At 46.8% G+C, this 17665-nt stretch overlaps 1 protein-coding gene across 1 annotated transcript; it reads right to left on the bottom strand.

The window, feature by feature from the left end:
- Positions 1-10037: 10037 nt before the first annotated feature.
- Positions 10038-15152, bottom strand: ADPRH (ADP-ribosylarginine hydrolase). The gene is made up of 3 exons (XM_008052634.2): positions 14840-15152; positions 12062-12422; positions 10038-11213 (listed from the first exon to the last, which is right to left on the bottom strand). The coding sequence occupies exons 1-3, from the start codon at positions 15150-15152 to the stop codon at positions 10799-10801; spliced, it is 1089 nt and encodes a 362-aa protein (XP_008050825.1). The 3' UTR covers positions 10038-10798.
- Positions 15153-17665: the final 2513 nt, after the last annotated feature.

Below are 17665 nucleotides of genomic sequence, written 5' to 3'. Positions count from 1 at the left end.
GCGTGGCACAGCAGAGGTCACTACTGAAGGTTGTTCTGATGTCAGAAACCAAGCTAGGTGTATTAGTTCAGGCCCTCAGAGAAGAAGACACCAGGAGGGACTAGATGTGCAAGAGATACATTAGGCTAACAGCTGTGAAGAATAAGGGTGCTGAAGAAGTTGGGGAGAGCCTTAGACTATGATGCAGGTCTGACACTTGTGAAGGAGAGTGAGCTGGAAACAAAAGATTATCTAGGAAGACTGTTGGTCTGCAGCACAGTTTCTAGAATATTCTGGTCGGGCCAATGGGGGAATCATCAGGCCAAAGTCTCCTATTAAAGCAGTTCTGGGTTGAGCATGATGACTCATACCTGTAGCACTTTGGGAGGCTGAGGTGGGAACATCATTTGAGGCCAGGAGTTTGAGACTAGCCTGGGCAACATTGTGAGACTCCATCTCTACCAAAAAAAAATTTTTTTTTGAGTTGGCGTCACTCTTGTCGCCCAGGCTGGAGTGCAGTGGCATGCTCACAGTCACCACAGCCTCTACCTGCTGGGCTTAGGTGATCCTTCCACCTCAGTCTTCCAAGTAGCTGTAAAAACTTTTTTTAAACAAGCTGAGCATGGTGGTGCACACCTATAATCCCAGCTACTTGGGATACTGAGGTGATGGGAGGATCACTTGAGTCCCAGAGTTCAAGGATATTGGGAACTGTGATCACACCACTGTACTCTAGCCTGGTTGACAGAGTGAGACCCTGTCTCTTAAAATAAGTTAAGTAATAAAGTAGTTCTGTGTCCTGTAGGAACAAGCCTGGTGTTAGCAGCTGCACCCTAATCAGTCACTGAGGGGTAACTGAGGGTCAGCCTCAGTACAAAGGCAGGTAGATTCAGAAGGCAGCAGCTGGAGCCATCAGTCATTCATATTCCCCACAGCAGGAGGTCTGAGGGATATTTTCCCAGCCACCCACACCATGACCAGAAGGAGTTAAGGTAGGGTGCCCTTGTGTGTGGCATGAATACAGCTGCCATTGAGAGGGCACTTTCTCTTTCACATCTAACACCAAGCATGGTGCTCTCCAAGTGGGGTTAGAGCAGTCTTTTCCAGAACCACCTGCCTCAGAATCATCTGGGACAGATTGCCGGGCTGACTCCAGACACATGGAATGAAAATCTTTGAGACTGGATCCAGGACTCTAAGCTCAAACAGGTTCCTCGGTGATTGTGCACATGCTGGGACCGCTAGGCTTCTGTTAATCCTACAATAGCCCTCTTCATTTCACCAAAACAAAAACAAAAACAAAAAAAACCCCAAAGCTCAGAAAGGACAGGGACTAGGAAACACTGTTTCAGGGGGCCAAAGAAGTGGGGTCCTTCTGGAAAGTGAGAGTGTATCTTTTTTTTTTTTTTTTTTTTTTTTTAGTCAGAGTCTCACTCTGTCACCCAGGTTGGACTGTAGTGGCACACTTATGACCACCGCAGCCTTGACCTGCTGGGCTCAGGCGATCCTTCCACCTCAACCTTCCAAGTAGCTGGAACTACAGGCATGCACCACTATGTCCAGCTAATTTTTCTTGATTTATTGTGGAGATGAGGTCTCAACAAATTGCCCAGGCTGATCTTGAACCCGTGGCATCAGGCAATTCTCTCACCTCAGTCTCCCAAAATGCTGGCTTTATAGGCATGAGCCACTGTGCCCGGCCTGAGAATGCATATTTTATAAGGTGAGGATAAAGACCTTTCTACCCAGAGATACGTAGGGAACTACAATTGATATTCAGGATATACTGTTTGTCTCCTCAAGGAGAATAGCAGCTGCAAGAGGGCAGAGTCCTGTCTGTTCTGCTCACTGAGATATCTCAGAACCAAGCACAGTGCTGGCCACACAGCCAGCACTCAATAAATATCTGGTGAGAAAAGGCGTTGTGCAACTGGTAGGATGTACTGGTAGGTCTGCACCCCACCCATTCAGAGAAGGGGTCCTAATTTCCCTTTTAGTCAGGGTCTTGCTCTGTCAGGCTGAGGTGTAGTGGCGTGATCATAGCTCACTGCAGCCTTGAACTCCTAGGTTCTAGTGATTCCCCACCTCGGTTTGTTGAGTAACTAGGACTATAGGCACACACCACCACTCCTGGCTAATCTTTAATTTTACGTAGAGAAGGGCGTCTCACTAAATTGCCCAGGCTGGTTTCAAATTCTCGGCCTCCAGTGATCTCTCCCAAAATGTTGCGATTATAGGTATAAGCCACCACATCTGAACCCTAGCCACCCTTTCTGAAGTGGAGTCAGATGGTTTTATTTGCCTAGGATCTGGGTACACGGGGAGACAAGCAAGTGACAAGGAATTGATGTTCAAAATTCCCTGCCCATCATTCAATGCCCATTATTCCCTGCCCATTCATGGTGCCTAGAACAGTGCCTGACATATAATAGGTACTCCCTGTATACTTGGAGAAAGAGAAAAAGAAGGAGTAAGGGAGAGAGGGAGGGAGAGTGGAGATAGGGAGGGAGAGAGGGAAAGAGAGGAAGAGGGGGAAGAAGGGGAGGGCGGAGAAAGGAAACCCATGGGCTACCTGGCACTCCTGGAACCCGCTGAATCCCTTCCAGTCCTCCCCATCTGCCTGGTTCCTGCTCAGAGTCCCAGCTCCTCACCTTCTTCCAGGATCTTTAGCCAACAGTTCCACAAATGACTCTGCCTTTCTTTCTCTAGTTAGTGTGTGAGGGTAGGGAAGGAATGGTGCATCGCTGCCCTCAGTGTGTGTGTGTTGGGGGGAAAGCAATGGAGCTATAAATTGATCTGAGGAAATAATAATTCTAGGCCTCACCAGTTTATGACTACAAAATGAAGCCACATTAATTTTTTTTTAAAGTCAAGATCTCACTCTGTTGCCCTGGCTGGAGTGCAGTGGCACAATCATGGCTCATTTCAGCTTCGACCTCCTGCACTCAGTTGATCCTTCCGCCCCAGCCTCTCGAGTAACTGGGACAACTGGCATCCACCACTACACCCAGTTAATTTTTTTACTCTTTTTTTTTTTTTTGTAGAGATGAGTTCTGGCTATTTTGCCCAGGCTGGTCTTGAACTCCTGGGGTTCAAGCAATCCTCCTGCCCTGGCTTCCCAAAGTGCTGGAATTACAGGCACTAGCCACCGCACTTAGCCCACATTAATTTTTTAATGTGTTTTTTAATGGTTCTACATGTACATGCTTTTAAAAAATCCAAAAATACAAAAGCATATAGTGAAAAATAAATCTTCATCCTCCTCCCCCAGCTCCCCCATCCTGTGGAAGGCAACCACCAGCAACATTTTCTTACATACCCTTCTAGAGATAGGCTCCCTCACACTTTTTTGACTTTCACACACTTGTTGACCTACTGCACAAACCGTTTCAAACCTTGCTTTTCACATTAAACAAAATACTCTGGAGATGTCTCGCTCTTTTTTAAAGGTTGCATAGAATCCCATTCAATAGAATATGTCGTGAAATACTAGTGTCCAGATGGTTCAAGCCCTTACCCTACTCAATTTTCAGAAAGCCCAACCTTTTGTCAGGTTCTTCTCCAATTGGCAGTGAGGAGCATGGTTCTGGAGTCTCCACTCCTGACGTCTTGTGTGTTCCATAGGTGAACACGTGTGCTCTCACACACCCCCACAAACGCACATACACACATTCTTAGAACAAGCCACACATAGGAGCATAGTGCAGGACTGGGTTAGGTGGCCTTGGATCCTCCCAGTTCTGCTCACTTCTCACTTGCAGTTCTCAAGAATAACTGTAGAATGGGCTGGAAATGCAGCATCCTGAGATAGTGGGAAACTGGCCGGAACAGTCCGGGATTTGTTCCAGTTCCTCCAGCCCCTCCCTGCAAACAGGATGTCCCTCAGTACTTTAGTCCAGTCGGTCCTGTTACCCTGGGTAAAATCCAGGGTGGGCTGCGGCCCGGGGCCCTCAGCTGTGGAGCAAGTGGGGCATGTGCAGATGAACTCCTTTGGTCCCAAGCAGATTTCCTGAGCCTTAGGGGACCCAGTTTCTGTGGTCCCTGCTGCCTAGCGGTAAGTAAAAGGCCTGCCTCATGTAACTTGTGGTGGTGAGGGGGCAGTGTTTCTGTCTCACCAGACTCAGTTGGGCTGAGTGAATCTGCTTCACACACAGGACAATCTAAAAGTTCTTATGCAGAAACAGACCATTTCATGCCCCTTGTACCCCAAACCATGTGATTTTAGCTTTCATTTTGAAACAGCCATATTCTGTCTCTGTTTCCCAGAAAGAATAGGTGGAGATTGGCTTTACATTTGCCAGACAAAGGCCACTTGTGGTTTTGGCAGAATAGAGAAGTTGTATGCTGCTCCCTGGGTGACTCCAAGTCTTCAAGTGTTGAGAGAGATGGAAAATTATTTTTAGCTTTTAAATAACAGTTTGATGCTAAAATTCTGTGGCTTTGTTTGCTCCCTGAGTAAAATTATTACTCCCAAAGTAAAATTATTTGTGAACTTTAAGGCCTTATCGCTGGGTATGCAGCATTCGAACTGCAAAGTGGTACCATGAGAAAGGTGAAGGGCAAGAAAGTCCCATGAGCCCCCTGGGTTATGTCAAAAGTTTCCCAAGTGACGGGAGAAACTGGCTGGGAGTGATCTGGTCTGGGGATTTTCCTGGGTCTCCCATTTTGTGACAGGCTGGCAGAAAGAAGACACTAAAAAAAATTAAAAAGAGCTATCAGTAATATATCGATCATATGTATCAACATATCTTCTTACACTTTTTGAATGCATATCATATGCCAGATACTATTCTATGCAAAATGTACATGAATTCCACAAGGTGGGTACTATTATTAGCCCAATTTATATATGTGGAAACAGAGGCAGAATGAGGCTACACAAAGTGGCAGAGCATAAATTTGCATCTGAAAAATTGCCATCGGCCAGGCATAGTGGCTCACCCCTAATCCCAGCACTTTGAGAGGCTGAGGCGAGAGGACTGCTTGAGCCCAGGAGTTTGAGACCAGCCTGGACAACATAGCAAGACCTCATCTTTACCAAAAAAAAAAAAAATACTAGCCAGGTGTGGTGGTGCATGCCTGTAGTCCAAGCTACTCGGGAGGCTGAGGCAGAAGGATTGCCTGAGCCGAGGAGATCGAGGATTTGGTGAACAATGACCACAGTCTGGGTGACAGAGTGAAACTCTGACTACAAAGGGGAAAAAAATGTCACCAATGGGTCCTTATCTACTACACTAAATATAGGTCACCTAGTCTCATCCTCATCACACCTCTTATGGTAGGCATGATTAAACTCAACTTACTTAGTCCTCAGAAACCTGCGGTTCAGAGGGGTCTGGTGGCAAAGTCAGATTTCAAGGACAGCTCTCTGCCAAAGATCACTAAGCACGCCTTTTCTGAGGCCTCATTTCATAGCAATTACCATGTTCCTGCAACAGGGATAATAGACACACCTTCAGAGAGTGCTTCCTCCCAGGTCTCCTGGACTCGGGGCTGCTGGAATAAATGACACTAGAAAGCCCACCTCGCCCCAAAATGTCACCTCCCCTATTGAGGTCTCCAGTGGAAATCACCCTGTTGGCGATTCCTGTTTGTTCAAGGCCATGTTTCCCAGTTTCATTCATTCAGGTCCTTCCACCCCTATTCCTGTCCTATCCCCTTCCACATGGACTAATATGAATTTGATGTTTTTACTTAAACAAGCTTTAATAAGTTTATTTTACAAGGAAGACTGATATTAAGAAGACACAGCCAGCCCCTGCAGTGGGCTGACAGGTGGACTATGTCACCTCCACCTGCTGGTGTTGGTAGTGGGGAGGGCTGTTCACATGCTAGCTGATGCAATGGGAAGCACTAGTTTGAAGTATAGCCCTCTGTTAGGAAATACAAATGTCTATCTACAGCTCTGTGGATCGGGAGACCAAAGGATTCTTTCTTTGATCCTGTTCCCAACTTTGGACAACCCCATTTTAGACTCATGTTCTTTGAGCGTTAGCATTGAAAGTCCACGGGATCCAAGTCCAGAGGATCCAAGAGGGAGGTGCTTCCCTGGGGCCACCACCTGGTACAGATGATGACATCAAAGCCCACCAAGATGAAGGAAGGACCTTGACAGGTGGGACAGGTGTAACCAAACACGGTGTAGAGAGAGAAGTCCAGATCATGGCCCCGGCACTGGGTGGGGTCTCCATGGTGTCCCAGGGCAGAACTAGGGCAGAGGAGGAGCTGTCTGAGGAGGGGAGAGGAGCTGAGAGGCAAGTGAAGGTTCTCCCTTTCATAATTCCACCTGGGCTCACTCTGCCTCCTTCCCAGCCCTCCTGCCAAATGAGGATCTCAGTCCCATAGCTAGCTTTCCTCTTGACATCACCACTTAGTTACAGGAAGGTGAAGAGCAGAGCGTGGGCTTACTGATTGCCCTCTGAAACCCTTTTGACTCCAAGGAACGGTTTTCTAATACAAGCTAACCATTTGGTAGAGTGCGTGCAAAGAAAAAAGGCTTTGGAGACTGTGATATTGTTAAATAGTCGAGTCGACGTAAACATGTGGTCTCTGCCTCCAGTTCCTGGCGCAGATCTCCTAAAAAAACCCTTCCTTGTAGAAGGGGTGCCGGGAGAACCATTTGTTCTACTATGCGGTCTTTGATCCCAGTTCCTGAAACAGAGCTCCTCCATCCCTTGGAATTTCCTGGGCGATAGGAGCACCTTTTGTTCTAGTAAGGTGACTTGGTGGGCTCCTGCATAGCCTTGGGATGGGGGCTGGTTGTCAGAGGAAGCAGCCCTGTGACTGGAGGGTTGAAATGCTCAGTCCCACCTACCCCATGAGTGAGCTCCAGGGAAGGTTGAGTTGATACCCACTAGTTAATTATTATTATTATGGTTATTTGAGACAAGGGCTCACTCTGTCACCCAGGCTGGAGTACAGTGGCACAATCACGGCTAACTACAGCCTCCAACTCCTGGGCTCAAGCAATCCTCCTGCTTCAGCCTCCCAAGTAACTGGGACTACAGGTGCCTGCCACCATGCCCAGTTATTTTTCTAATTTTTGTAGAGATGGGAGTCTGTCTCACTTTGTTGCCCAGGTGGATCTCAAGTGATCCTCCCACCTCAGCCTCCCAAAGCACCGGGATTATAGGTGTGAGCCACCATGCCTAGCCCCACCGGCTAATGATTTAGTCATTCATGCCTGTGTAATAAGCTTCCATAAAAACCCAAAAGGATTGGGTTTGGAGAGTGGAACATATGGAGGCACCTTGAGGGTGGTGCATCTGAAGAGGTCATGGAACTCCACATCCCTATCCACATGCCTGGCCCTATGCATCTGTTGGGCTGTTCATCTGTATTCTTTGTAAAACCCTTTTTTAACAAACCAGTAAACACAAGTAAGTGTTTCCTTGAGGGTGTTTTGTTTTGTTTTGTTTTTGAGTCAGGGTCTCACTCTGTTGCCCAGGCTAGAGAGCAGTGGCATGATCATGGCTCACCGAAGCCTGAACCTTGTGGACTCAGGCAATCCTTACACCTCCACCTCCTGAGTAAAGCAGGGAGAATTAGGGCAGAGGAAGTATGTACCACCACACCTGGCTTTTTTTCTTTGTTTTTCTAGAGACAAAGTCTCACTATGTTGTCCATGCTGGTCCTGAATCCCTGGACTCAAGCAATCCTCCCACCTCAAAGTGTTGGGACTAAAGACGTGAACCACCATGCCCAGCAGTTTCCGAGTTCTCTGAGCCACCCCTGAAAATTAACTAAACCTAAGGAGAGTTGTGGGAATCCTGAGTTATAACTCATCAGTCAGAAGCACAGGCCAGAAACCTGGGACTTGTGATTGACATCTGAAGCGGGGGGCAACCTTGTGGGACTGACCCCTTGTCTTGTGGACTTTGATGCTGTCTTCCAGTAGGTAGCATCAGAACTGAGTTAAATTAGAGGACAGCCAGCTGGTGTTCACTAGAGACTTTTTTGATGGATGAGGAAACCCAAATACCTTGGGTGTCAGAAGTGGTGTGCTGAGTGTTGTGTGAGAGCAGGAAGGCACTTGGGTTCGGTGTTTTTCCATCTCTTATAGGACAGACCTGGGTTTCAACCCCAGCTCCATTTCATCCTAGCTTTGGACAGATGGCAACCTCCCTGAGCCCAATTTCTTCATCTATTAGTGGGGTTTTGTGAACTGCCTGACACATGGCAACACGCTTCCTCTCATGTCTCCTTCCAAATGGAAAGAGCCTTGCCTACTCTCTCTAGGTGTCACGCCTCCTAGTCGCTAAATTCCAAAGATGAAAAAATGATGGCAGGCTGCCCCCTAGTTCCTTTCTGAATGACCCCTGGGTCCTTAACCTGACCCTAGGCAGCCATTTCTTGAGGAATTGGACTGTGAAGTCATCAATCCCCATTGCTTCCCCCGACATCCCTGTAGCTCTGTAGCTGTTTAAAAAGGACGTATGTTTACATAAATGGAAAATGTGTTCAGAGAAGTTGGAGAAGAATGAATGAGGCCAGTGCTAACTTTGTAGATCTTAAAAAACAACAATTGCCAAGATTGATAGACAACAAAGACAGCAAATGAAACACCTTTACATACAGGTCAAAAAATACCACCAAACCCTGAAGTGTTACAGATGGCCCATTCTGTGTTTCAGTATACATATACCAACTTGATAAGCATGACCAATTCATATGATGTGTCAGATCATCTTTATTGATTTACTCTAATTAAATTTAATTAATTTAATTAAGTTTATCTCTTTCCTGGTTCATTCTCATCCCCCTTCTCTCTCTCTCTCTCTCTCTCTCTCTCTCTCTCTCTCACACACACACACACACACACACACAGACAAGGAAGCCAGGTCACCAGTTGAGAGTAAAGTCTAGGGAGGAGGATTTGAGGTTTGAGAAAGAGGAGTCTGGAAGTCTAACCTCCTTTTGAAGTGTGCCTGTGATGGAGTGAAAATTGGCAAAGCAAACACGTATCTCTGAAGTCTATTCCTGCTGTCTCCATTGGTAAGTAAAGTCCTACGCCAGCCCTTCCTCACCTCCCTCAGCTGAAAACCAGAGATCTCATGAAGGAAAATTGAGTCATAGTTCTGTGACGTGCCTAAATGGGGAAGGAAAGGAATGCTCTTCCCTTCTATCCTCCCCCTAACAAGAAGCCAAATGAGAGCAGGCCTCCTGGCTGAGACTGGAGGTGACCCAATGAAGATGACGACAGCATTTCCTTTCTACGTTGGATGTCTGCTGAGCAGCATGTGGCTGAGGCTGACTCAAAAGACCCACAGTCACGGCAAGATCTGTGTGGTAACAGGGCTACAACAGAAGGATGTGGTTGGAGTGAGGAGAAAGTGGCCAAATGATTTGACCGTCAAAGCAGGTTTCACCCAGGAAGTTCTATCTGAGCTGGGTCTTGAAGAAAGAGTCAGAATTTACCAGGTAGAAAAGGAGAGAGACAAGCAACAAGAAATGAAGACAGGGGTGATGTATTCATTGGGACATGATCAGAAGTGCAGCATGAAGCCGGGCTCAGTGGCTCAGCCTGTAATCCCGCGCATTGGGAGGCTGAGGTGAGTGGATTGCCTGAGCCCGCAGGTTCGAGACCCGCCTGGGCAACTTGGCGAGACCTCATCTCTACAATAAATCAAAAATTAGCTGGGCATGGTAGTGCGCGCCTGTAGTTCCAGCTACTTGGAAGGCTGAGGCGGAAGGATCGCCGGTGTGGGCGACGGAGTGAGACTCCAACTCAAAACAAAACAAACAAAAAAAGAAGTGCAGCATGAGCCATTTGTGAATTGTAACGATAACTCCGCAGGGTAATGAGGGAGGCACCAGGTAGGAGGCTAGTTAACAGTACTCATTTAATAACTACCAATTAAGTGCCTGTTGCATGCCCAAGCTCCACGCTAGGTTCTGTCTAAAGGAAAGTGCAAACAAGCAAATGAACAATAACAAAATTGGTAACACATGAAGCATATGAGGAAGAGCGTCCTGAGAACAGCTGGGAACAGCATCTCCCCAGACTTGAGTGGCTTGGATTGCAGGAACCCAGCTGAAAAATACGCAGTGCAAGAAGGTAAAAGAGGTGATAGGTTTTTAATATACTTAGGAGGTAGAACAGTCTAGCCAAGGCTGTTAGGACCCCGCATAGACCCCTCACTGTTCCCATACACCTTAAGCTTGCCACTGCAAGCATCTCTGAGTCTTTGCCTGAAGACATTCAGGTTTGTTTTGTACAACAGGCAAGCCAGGAAATACCAGGGAGTTACTAGCCCTGGGAGTGTCAACCAGTGTCAGATGGAAGTCAGTGGATAAACAAGGTTTGCCTGCCTTGCTGGTGGAACAATGCTGAGGACTGCCTTAGGCAGAGGACCCAGATGGACTGAGTCCCAGCAGCCCACAGCGGAAACCCACTTATTAACACACTGTGTACTCACTCCCTTCCCTTCCTGGTCTCACTTCCCCATCCTCCTACCAGTGTTTCCTGAAGTCATCTCTCACATAAACTACTTGCACTCCAATCTTTGTCTCAGAGTCCACTTTGAGGGAACCTAACTTAAGACAAACTGAAAAAACATTTAGAACAATTAGATGATGGAAATGAAGACGGATATATGAGGCTATGGGATTTCCAGCTTAGGAGGCACTGATCCCATCAACTGAGATAAAAGACTCTTCAGTATAAGAAGAGGGATAGATTCAGGGAGAGCAGGATGAGTCTGAAAAGAAGGGACTTGCTTCTCAACATTCTCTGAGTCCAAGGTTAAGGCTCCCGACTTTGGAGAAAGTGAAAAGAAATAGCAGAAAAGAAGAAAGAAGAAACCAACAGATATGAACATCACAATTCCCTAAAGGTGTCTTCCTTGGACCCGAGAGCATACAAAGCCCTCGCTGTCTCTTCCAGTCGGTTTCTGTATTCTAGCTTCTCATAGTTGGATGGACTCACTCCCTTAAAACCATGCATAACTCCCCACCAGCAGCCAGCAATGGCAGCTGTGGAGTCGCTGTCTCCACCATGGAAAAAGGCTCGGTGGGCAAGCTCCTTCCAGGAGTCTCCCGCAGCAAGGACGGCGTCGTAGGCGATCATGGGGGCGTCATGCCCGCTGCTGCCGCCCCAGCCCGAGTAGCTCAGGAAAGTGTAGAACTCATCCCTCTCCTTCACATCGAAGGGCTTGGGGAAGACAGGGGCTGATTTGCCGTCCAAAATCCCTCTAAGTTTTAGGTAATTTTCCCATTGGTTTTGAAAGTAGGACCTATAAGAAGGGAAAAAAAAAATCTATAGTCAACTGAAAGATATGGTAAAAAAACTACAAGGAAAAAGCACCATATGGATGTGTGAACAAAGAAAATACCAACATAACTTCAACTCCTTGTACTAACAGCATAGACCATATAAAATCACAATTATATCTATCTAAGCACCATTCATTCAATAAATTTTTGCTAAGGATCTACACAAACAAGGCATTGACCCTCTTGCTTAATAGAGAAGATAGATATGAAGGTAAAGGGTAGGAAATAAATGTTTATTTTTCCTGGATTGACAGTAATGTCAAATGTCACCTTTCAAGGGGGATCTTCAGGACATCATGACCATGGGTCACTTCAGTAGAAAATCTCTTTTTATTCTAAGAAAGAGAATGTGAAGTGAACTCATTAAAAGGGGAAGATGTGGCCTTTACTACTTATTAGTTAGCTAGTGGAAAAACCTCTCTCCCTCTGGTATTTTAGCCCAGGGTTTCAAAATATTATCTGTGAGTCAAGACAAGAAAAAGTAAGTTCCAAAGAAGTAGGAAATAAGCAAGGAAAGTTTGTCGCAGCCGTAGGACAGTCACAAACTATAGAAAGCTGGAACACACAGCAGGATCCCTATGTAAGAGGAAGGCGGTGCCCCTGCTACTCTTTGAGGATCCACTTGGCTACTTTGTGGCAATCGTTGCTGGCCAAGAACTTGAAATCTTTAGCAGGTGGGCAGGGAGGGGGCTGGGTGGTGAGAACCATGAGAGTTGCTGTGCTCTCTGAATTCGAGATTCACATGGGCAGGTACCCACGCACACAGACTCAGCTGTGTTCCAGCAGCGGCGTGCACCTGCAGACTCACCAGTTTTGAAGATTTTCCTCCACAAAGTAGCCTGATTGGATGACGTACTTTTTAGCCTCAGGCAGTACCCCCATCAGTCCTTTTCCCCACTGCAAGGGTGGTTCGCCATTCACAGCATAGGCTGTGAAGAGAGCGGACACAAGGGCCCCCAGGTAGCCTGTTGGGTGGTGGTGGGTCATTCGACCGCTCTCGATGCTCACTTGGATCAGCATGTCCAGCTGGCTGCGGTGAGGGAACCGGAGACCGATGCACATGGACCGCATGGCAGCCCCGCAGCCGCCCTCGTGGCTGTTGAAGGGAACCCTCCAGCCATTGGCCTTGTCTGGCTCCAGGCGCATGGCGTTCTTAACTGATGTGTCACCTGGGAAAGAGTTGGACAGGGCATGAGGGTCAGTGTAACCAAAGCAAAGGCTCTTGTGGGAAGAAATAACTAAACTCTGTCCCCAAGTTTCTTTGATGGAAAGGGAAAGTCATATAGATAGACGACGATGATGAATACCCCCAAAGCATATAGAGACTCTTGGAATCTTTATCAGTTATTACTGAGGCATCACAACAACTCAAAAAAGTAGGCACTGCATAACATATTATTCTCTTTTTTAAACGAATAAGATCAGGCTCAGAGTCTGAGAAACTTGCTCAAAATCACACAAGCTAATTCGTGACCAGGTAAAAATCCATCAGACTTCAAAGCCCAGCCCTTAAGGAGTCCAATGAGAACCTGACTATTACAGTTCCTGACTATCACAAAGATGCCACCAATTCTAGAGGGAAGTCCCAGGGATCAGATGAGGAGCAGTGGATTCAGGGGAAAACGTGCCCTAGGGTGAGTCCCCTCCTGACAGTGGTGTAAGAAAGTTTGTCTCAATAATCTATCTTACTGGGGAGCTGTGAATACACACTGTCAGTTTATTCACAACAATGTTCATGGTCGACATGGGTGGACAAAAAATAAATAAAAACAACCTTCCACTTGCCAAACTGATGAGCTGTCAGATACTGAGAAAGGATGAACAGAGACTGGTTTCTAAAGCCAATCCTTGGGGTCGCTAGAGGTACTGGGGATGACGATGGGGCGCTTTTCATCAAGGGATGTTATGTGCTGAATTGTGTTCCCCCAAATTCATATGTTGTAGCCCTAACACCCAGTGCCTCGATCTGGAGAGTGGACCTTTAAAAAAAGAGGCCATTAAGCTATATTGTGGCCTGTAGGGTAGGCCTGAATCTAATCTGACTAGTGTCCTTATAAGAGGAATGAGGACACACAGAGAGACACCAGGGATACACACATAGAAGAAAGACCATCTGAGGACACAGAGAGAAGGCGGCCATCTACAAGCCACGGAGAGAGGCCTCAGAAGAAACCACAGCTGCCAACCCCTTCGCTTGGACATCCAGCCTCCAGAACTGTGAGAAATAAATTCTGTTGTTTAAGCCACCCAGGCCATGGTATTTAACAATTATGGCTGCCCGGCAGACTAAAACAGGAGGAGAGGTAGATCAGAGGGGCCAGGGAAGGGAGAAAGTCACCAGGTGGCCCTAGTTCCCAAAGTGACCAAGACCTGCTCCAGAGCAGACATGTGACCAGAAATCAGTCTCCAGAAGACTCTTTTCATTCTTCTCTGAAAAGAAAAAAATCCATGTTCTTCTTTTTACTTGCTCCTGACAGGAAACTTAGAAAAGACAAATACATAGAAAATAAGAAACTATAAATACTACCACTGGCCCAGATGTAATTACTAATATCTTTGTGTTTGTTCTCCACACCTCTCTCAACACAGAGATACATAAGTATTCTTTAAAAGACGGTGGGCTCATATCACACATACTGTTTGGTAATCTATCTTTTTTTTCACTTTCCATAGCAGTGACTATTTATCTGCATAATTTTATGTTACTAATATTCTTTTCACTGACAAACCACAGTTGTATATATGTATGTGGTACAATGTGATGACTTGATATATGTATACAATGTGAACCAAGTAAATCAAGCAAATTAACATATCTACCACCTCACTAGTGATTTTTTTGTGGTGAGACATTTGCAATGTCATCTCTTTGTTATTTTGAAATATATAATATATTACTAATGACTACAGTCACTCTGTATTATTTTATCTTTGACTCATTTATTTTATTTTTATTTTTATCTGTTTTAAAATGGAGATGAGGTCTATGCTGCCCAGGTTGGTCTCGAATTAATGGGCTCAAGCAACCCTCCTGTCTCAGTCTCCCAAAGTACTGGGATTACAAGCATCAGCCACCACACCCAGCCTACCCTGTATAATTTTAAATGGTTGCAAACATGTCACCATAATTAAGTAAATCAGTAGACATTTAGGTGGCTTCTATTTTGATCACAACTACAGACACTACTGTCTCCTTGATAGCTGAATCTCCATCAAGATTCTTACTGGCTGGGCTCGGTGGCTCAGCCTGTAATCCCAGCACTTTGGGAGGCTGAGGCGAATGAATTGCCTGAGCCCGCAGGTTCGAGACCAGCCCGGGCAACTTGGCGAGACCTCATCTCTACAATAATAAAAAATAATTAGCTTGGCGTGATAGCGTGCACCTGTAGTTCTGGCTACTTGGCTAAGGCAGAAGGATCGCCGGAACCCAGTAGGTCAATGCTGGGGTGGCCATGAGCTTGCCACTGCACTCCAGCCTGGGTGACAGAGTAAGACTCCAACTCAAAAAAAAAAAAAAAAGATCCTTACTGATTTCCTTAGGGCCTGTTTTATTCTCCGCACACACCTTCCCCCCGGCTGCACTCACCTGGAGCCCGGCCGTCCATGTCTCCCATGCAGTCTTGGTAGTGCTTAGCAAGGAGGGAATACAGTCGAGCCAAGTCTGGAGCTGTCCCAGCTTCCAGGAGGGCTTCCGCTGTGGCCAGGTGCATCACCGTGTCATCACTTACTCTCCACCTTTCCACATCTATGGCGTCCAAGCCCCCCAGTTGGGCCAACTGCCGGTGAATCTTCTCCCCATCCCGGAGGAACTCCCACTTCCTGTTGAAGTACCCCAGGGCATCTCCAGTTGCACTCAGCACCATGGCAGCCACATACCTCTCCATCAGTCCCCCACACATGCCGGAGAGGCTGTCTTTGGGAGCAACTAAAACATGGGAAGGAGAATGAAGAGGAAGAAGAATGAGAAAAAACAACAATCCCAGTCACATTTTATTGAGCACTTGCTACTTGTAGATATTATATTAAGTACATTGCAGCCAAGCTCGGTGGCTCAACCGCACCTGGCTAATTTTTTATTTTATTGTAGAGACGAGGTCTCGCCAAGTTGCCCAGGCTGGTCTCGAACTTGTAGGCTCAGGCAATCCACTCGCTTCAATCTCCCAAAGCGCTGGGATTACAGGTTGAGCCACCGAGCTTGGCTGAGGCGGAAGGATCGCCAGAGCCCAGCAGGTCAATGCTGGAGTGGCTGTGAGCGTGCGTACCACTGCACTCCAGCCTGGGTAATGGAGTGAGACGCCAATTCAAAAAAAAAAAGTGCACTGCATTTCATCCTCATAATTGCTCTACAAGGAATGTATACAAGTAATGAAGAATCATGGAGATGATTCAGTTTGAGAAATGTTAAGACTTGTCTATCACAGATCTAATAAGTGGCAGGATGGTATTCCAACATAAGACTATCTGACTCCAAAGTCCATGATTTTAACTACGGCTGCATATTTGCCTCTTGGTGAGTGGCAAGGCTATCAAATTCTGCAAGTCAACCTCAACTCATTGCTTTCTCTTTTTAGTTGGGATTTAGACTCATTAAGTACAAGGCTTTACTTACATAATAAAACTCCCTACTGGTTATCACACATGCCCAGTTCACAAAGTGCATGGTCATTGTCTCACTAGCAGGGAGAGATTGCAGTACGCATTTCGCAGATCTGAAAACTGAGGCTTAGAGAAGCTAAATTCACACAACCAGTGAGCGGAGGCACTGGAACCCAAATCTGATTCCAGCCAGACCAGGATGCTTGGTATTACACCACTCTACCTCAGCCTGCACCTACTCACCCTGGGCAACATTTTGGTGCCTCAGTCTCCACATTTGCAAAATGGTACTGATTTCAAAAAGTAACAACCTCCTGGATTTGTCATGAGGAGTAAATGAATGAAATTTCATAAAGGACTTAGGACAGCATGTGGCACATAGCACTATTTTTGTTATTATTTTTATTATGTGTGCACAACCAGGGAAAATGAATTTTCTATTACTGAACTAGAATGCTTTCTCCCCACAACCTTCCTTCAACAGCAATATTTAAATGTTTTCTTCTAAACGATCTGCTTCTAGGGTATAAGACTCTCAGTTAATATACCCACCATGAATTAAATCCCTGGTGAAATGCTGGCTTCCCTGGAGGTGCATTTCCTAAGAGCCCTGGTCCTCCAGTCAGTTTCCCAGGGTGTCCTATTCCCTCTGGCTCTCAAGTCCAAAGCCCCCATCCCCTCCCCTCCAGGTCAACACTTTTTTTTTTTTAAGTTGGAGTCTCACTCTGTCACTCAGACTGGAGTGCAATGGCACGCTCCCGGCTACTGCCGCCTCGACCTGCTGGGCTCCAGCGATCCTTCCGCCTCAGCCTTCCAAGTAGCTGGAACTACAGGGGCGTGCTACCACACCCGGCTAATTTTTTATTTATTGTAGAGATGAGGTCTCGCCAAGTTCCCCGGGCTGGTCTTGAACCCGCAGACTCAGGCAATCCACCCGCCTCGGCCTGCCAAAGTGCTGGGATTACCGGCTGAGCCACCAAGCCCTGCCTCAGCCAACACTTTTATAAGGGTCAGTGGATTCGCTCATTCTCCCCCCAGCTCAAGCCCCTTCCCCACTCAAGCTGCCCTTCCTTCCCCGCACTTACCTAAATCCAGTTTACTATGGGTTTATTGCAAGTCCTAGGGCTTCCAGGAGTCCTTTTCCAGCTGCACGACTGTGGGCCAGGAAACGCAGGCTGGCAAGCACCTTGGAGAAGATGGATTGAGTACTCTAGCACTCATTTACTGATCGTATGAGTTTCTTGGCTCACAAAGGATATTTGGAAACGTTGCCAGCATATTATATTATTTATAAATGAAGCCTAGGCATTGGCACTCTGGGTTACTAGACCAGACTCTGCTAAGAATGAGCTATGATTGCAGGACCTCGATTTTCCCATCTGTAAAACTGAAGCACATGGGGAAAGAGAGGTGTACATACTCCCGGAAGTCCCGTCCCGTGCAGTGGTTTTCAGAGGCCAAGACAAGTGGCCTGTGAGGACTAACTTTTAAGCCCCATACCTTCCCTCCCAGTGTCCCCAGCGTCCTTTCTGCAATTCCTTCTGGCTCCGGCGCACGGTGCGTTTTTGCCCGTTGTAAACGGGGATGCGGGAAGAACACCAGCTTCTCTTTCCCTTGCAAGGGTTTCTTTTAGCTTTCGTTTCGCACTCACTGCGCCAGCCTCCCGCTTTGAGGACGCCGCAATTCCCAAAACCCCTCTGAACCTTCACGGGCCACGGACATTCAAAACTAAGGTCAGGACAGCGGCTTTCAGTGGCCAGTTTGGGGCTTGGGGGTTCGCCCACAAACAATATGCAAAGCGGCCGCGGCACCGGGA

Source organism: Carlito syrichta, unplaced genomic scaffold (genome assembly GCF_000164805.1).
Source record: "Carlito syrichta isolate Samal-C Ts95f unplaced genomic scaffold, Tarsius_syrichta-2.0.1 Scaffold285058, whole genome shotgun sequence".
Classification (NCBI taxonomy): domain Eukaryota; kingdom Metazoa; phylum Chordata; class Mammalia; order Primates; family Tarsiidae; genus Carlito; species Carlito syrichta.
The sequence above is the reverse complement of the archived record's forward strand: the minus strand, read 5'-3'. Positions and strand labels throughout refer to the sequence as shown.

Bases quoted from the DNA above. Each gene is read 5' to 3' on its own strand.
- ADPRH (XM_008052634.2), bottom strand. From the start codon at position 15,152: ATGTGTGGGGGACTGATGGAGAGGTATGTGGCTGCCATGGTGCTGAGT. The intron at 12,423-14,839 runs GTGAGTGCAGCC...ACTCTTTCCCAG, and splicing joins CATGGACGGCCGGGCTCCAG to GTGACACATCAGTTAAGAAC. The intron at 11,214-12,061 runs GTGAGTCTGCAG...CCCTTCTTATAG, and splicing joins GAGGAAAATCTTCAAAACTG to GTCCTACTTTCAAAACCAAT.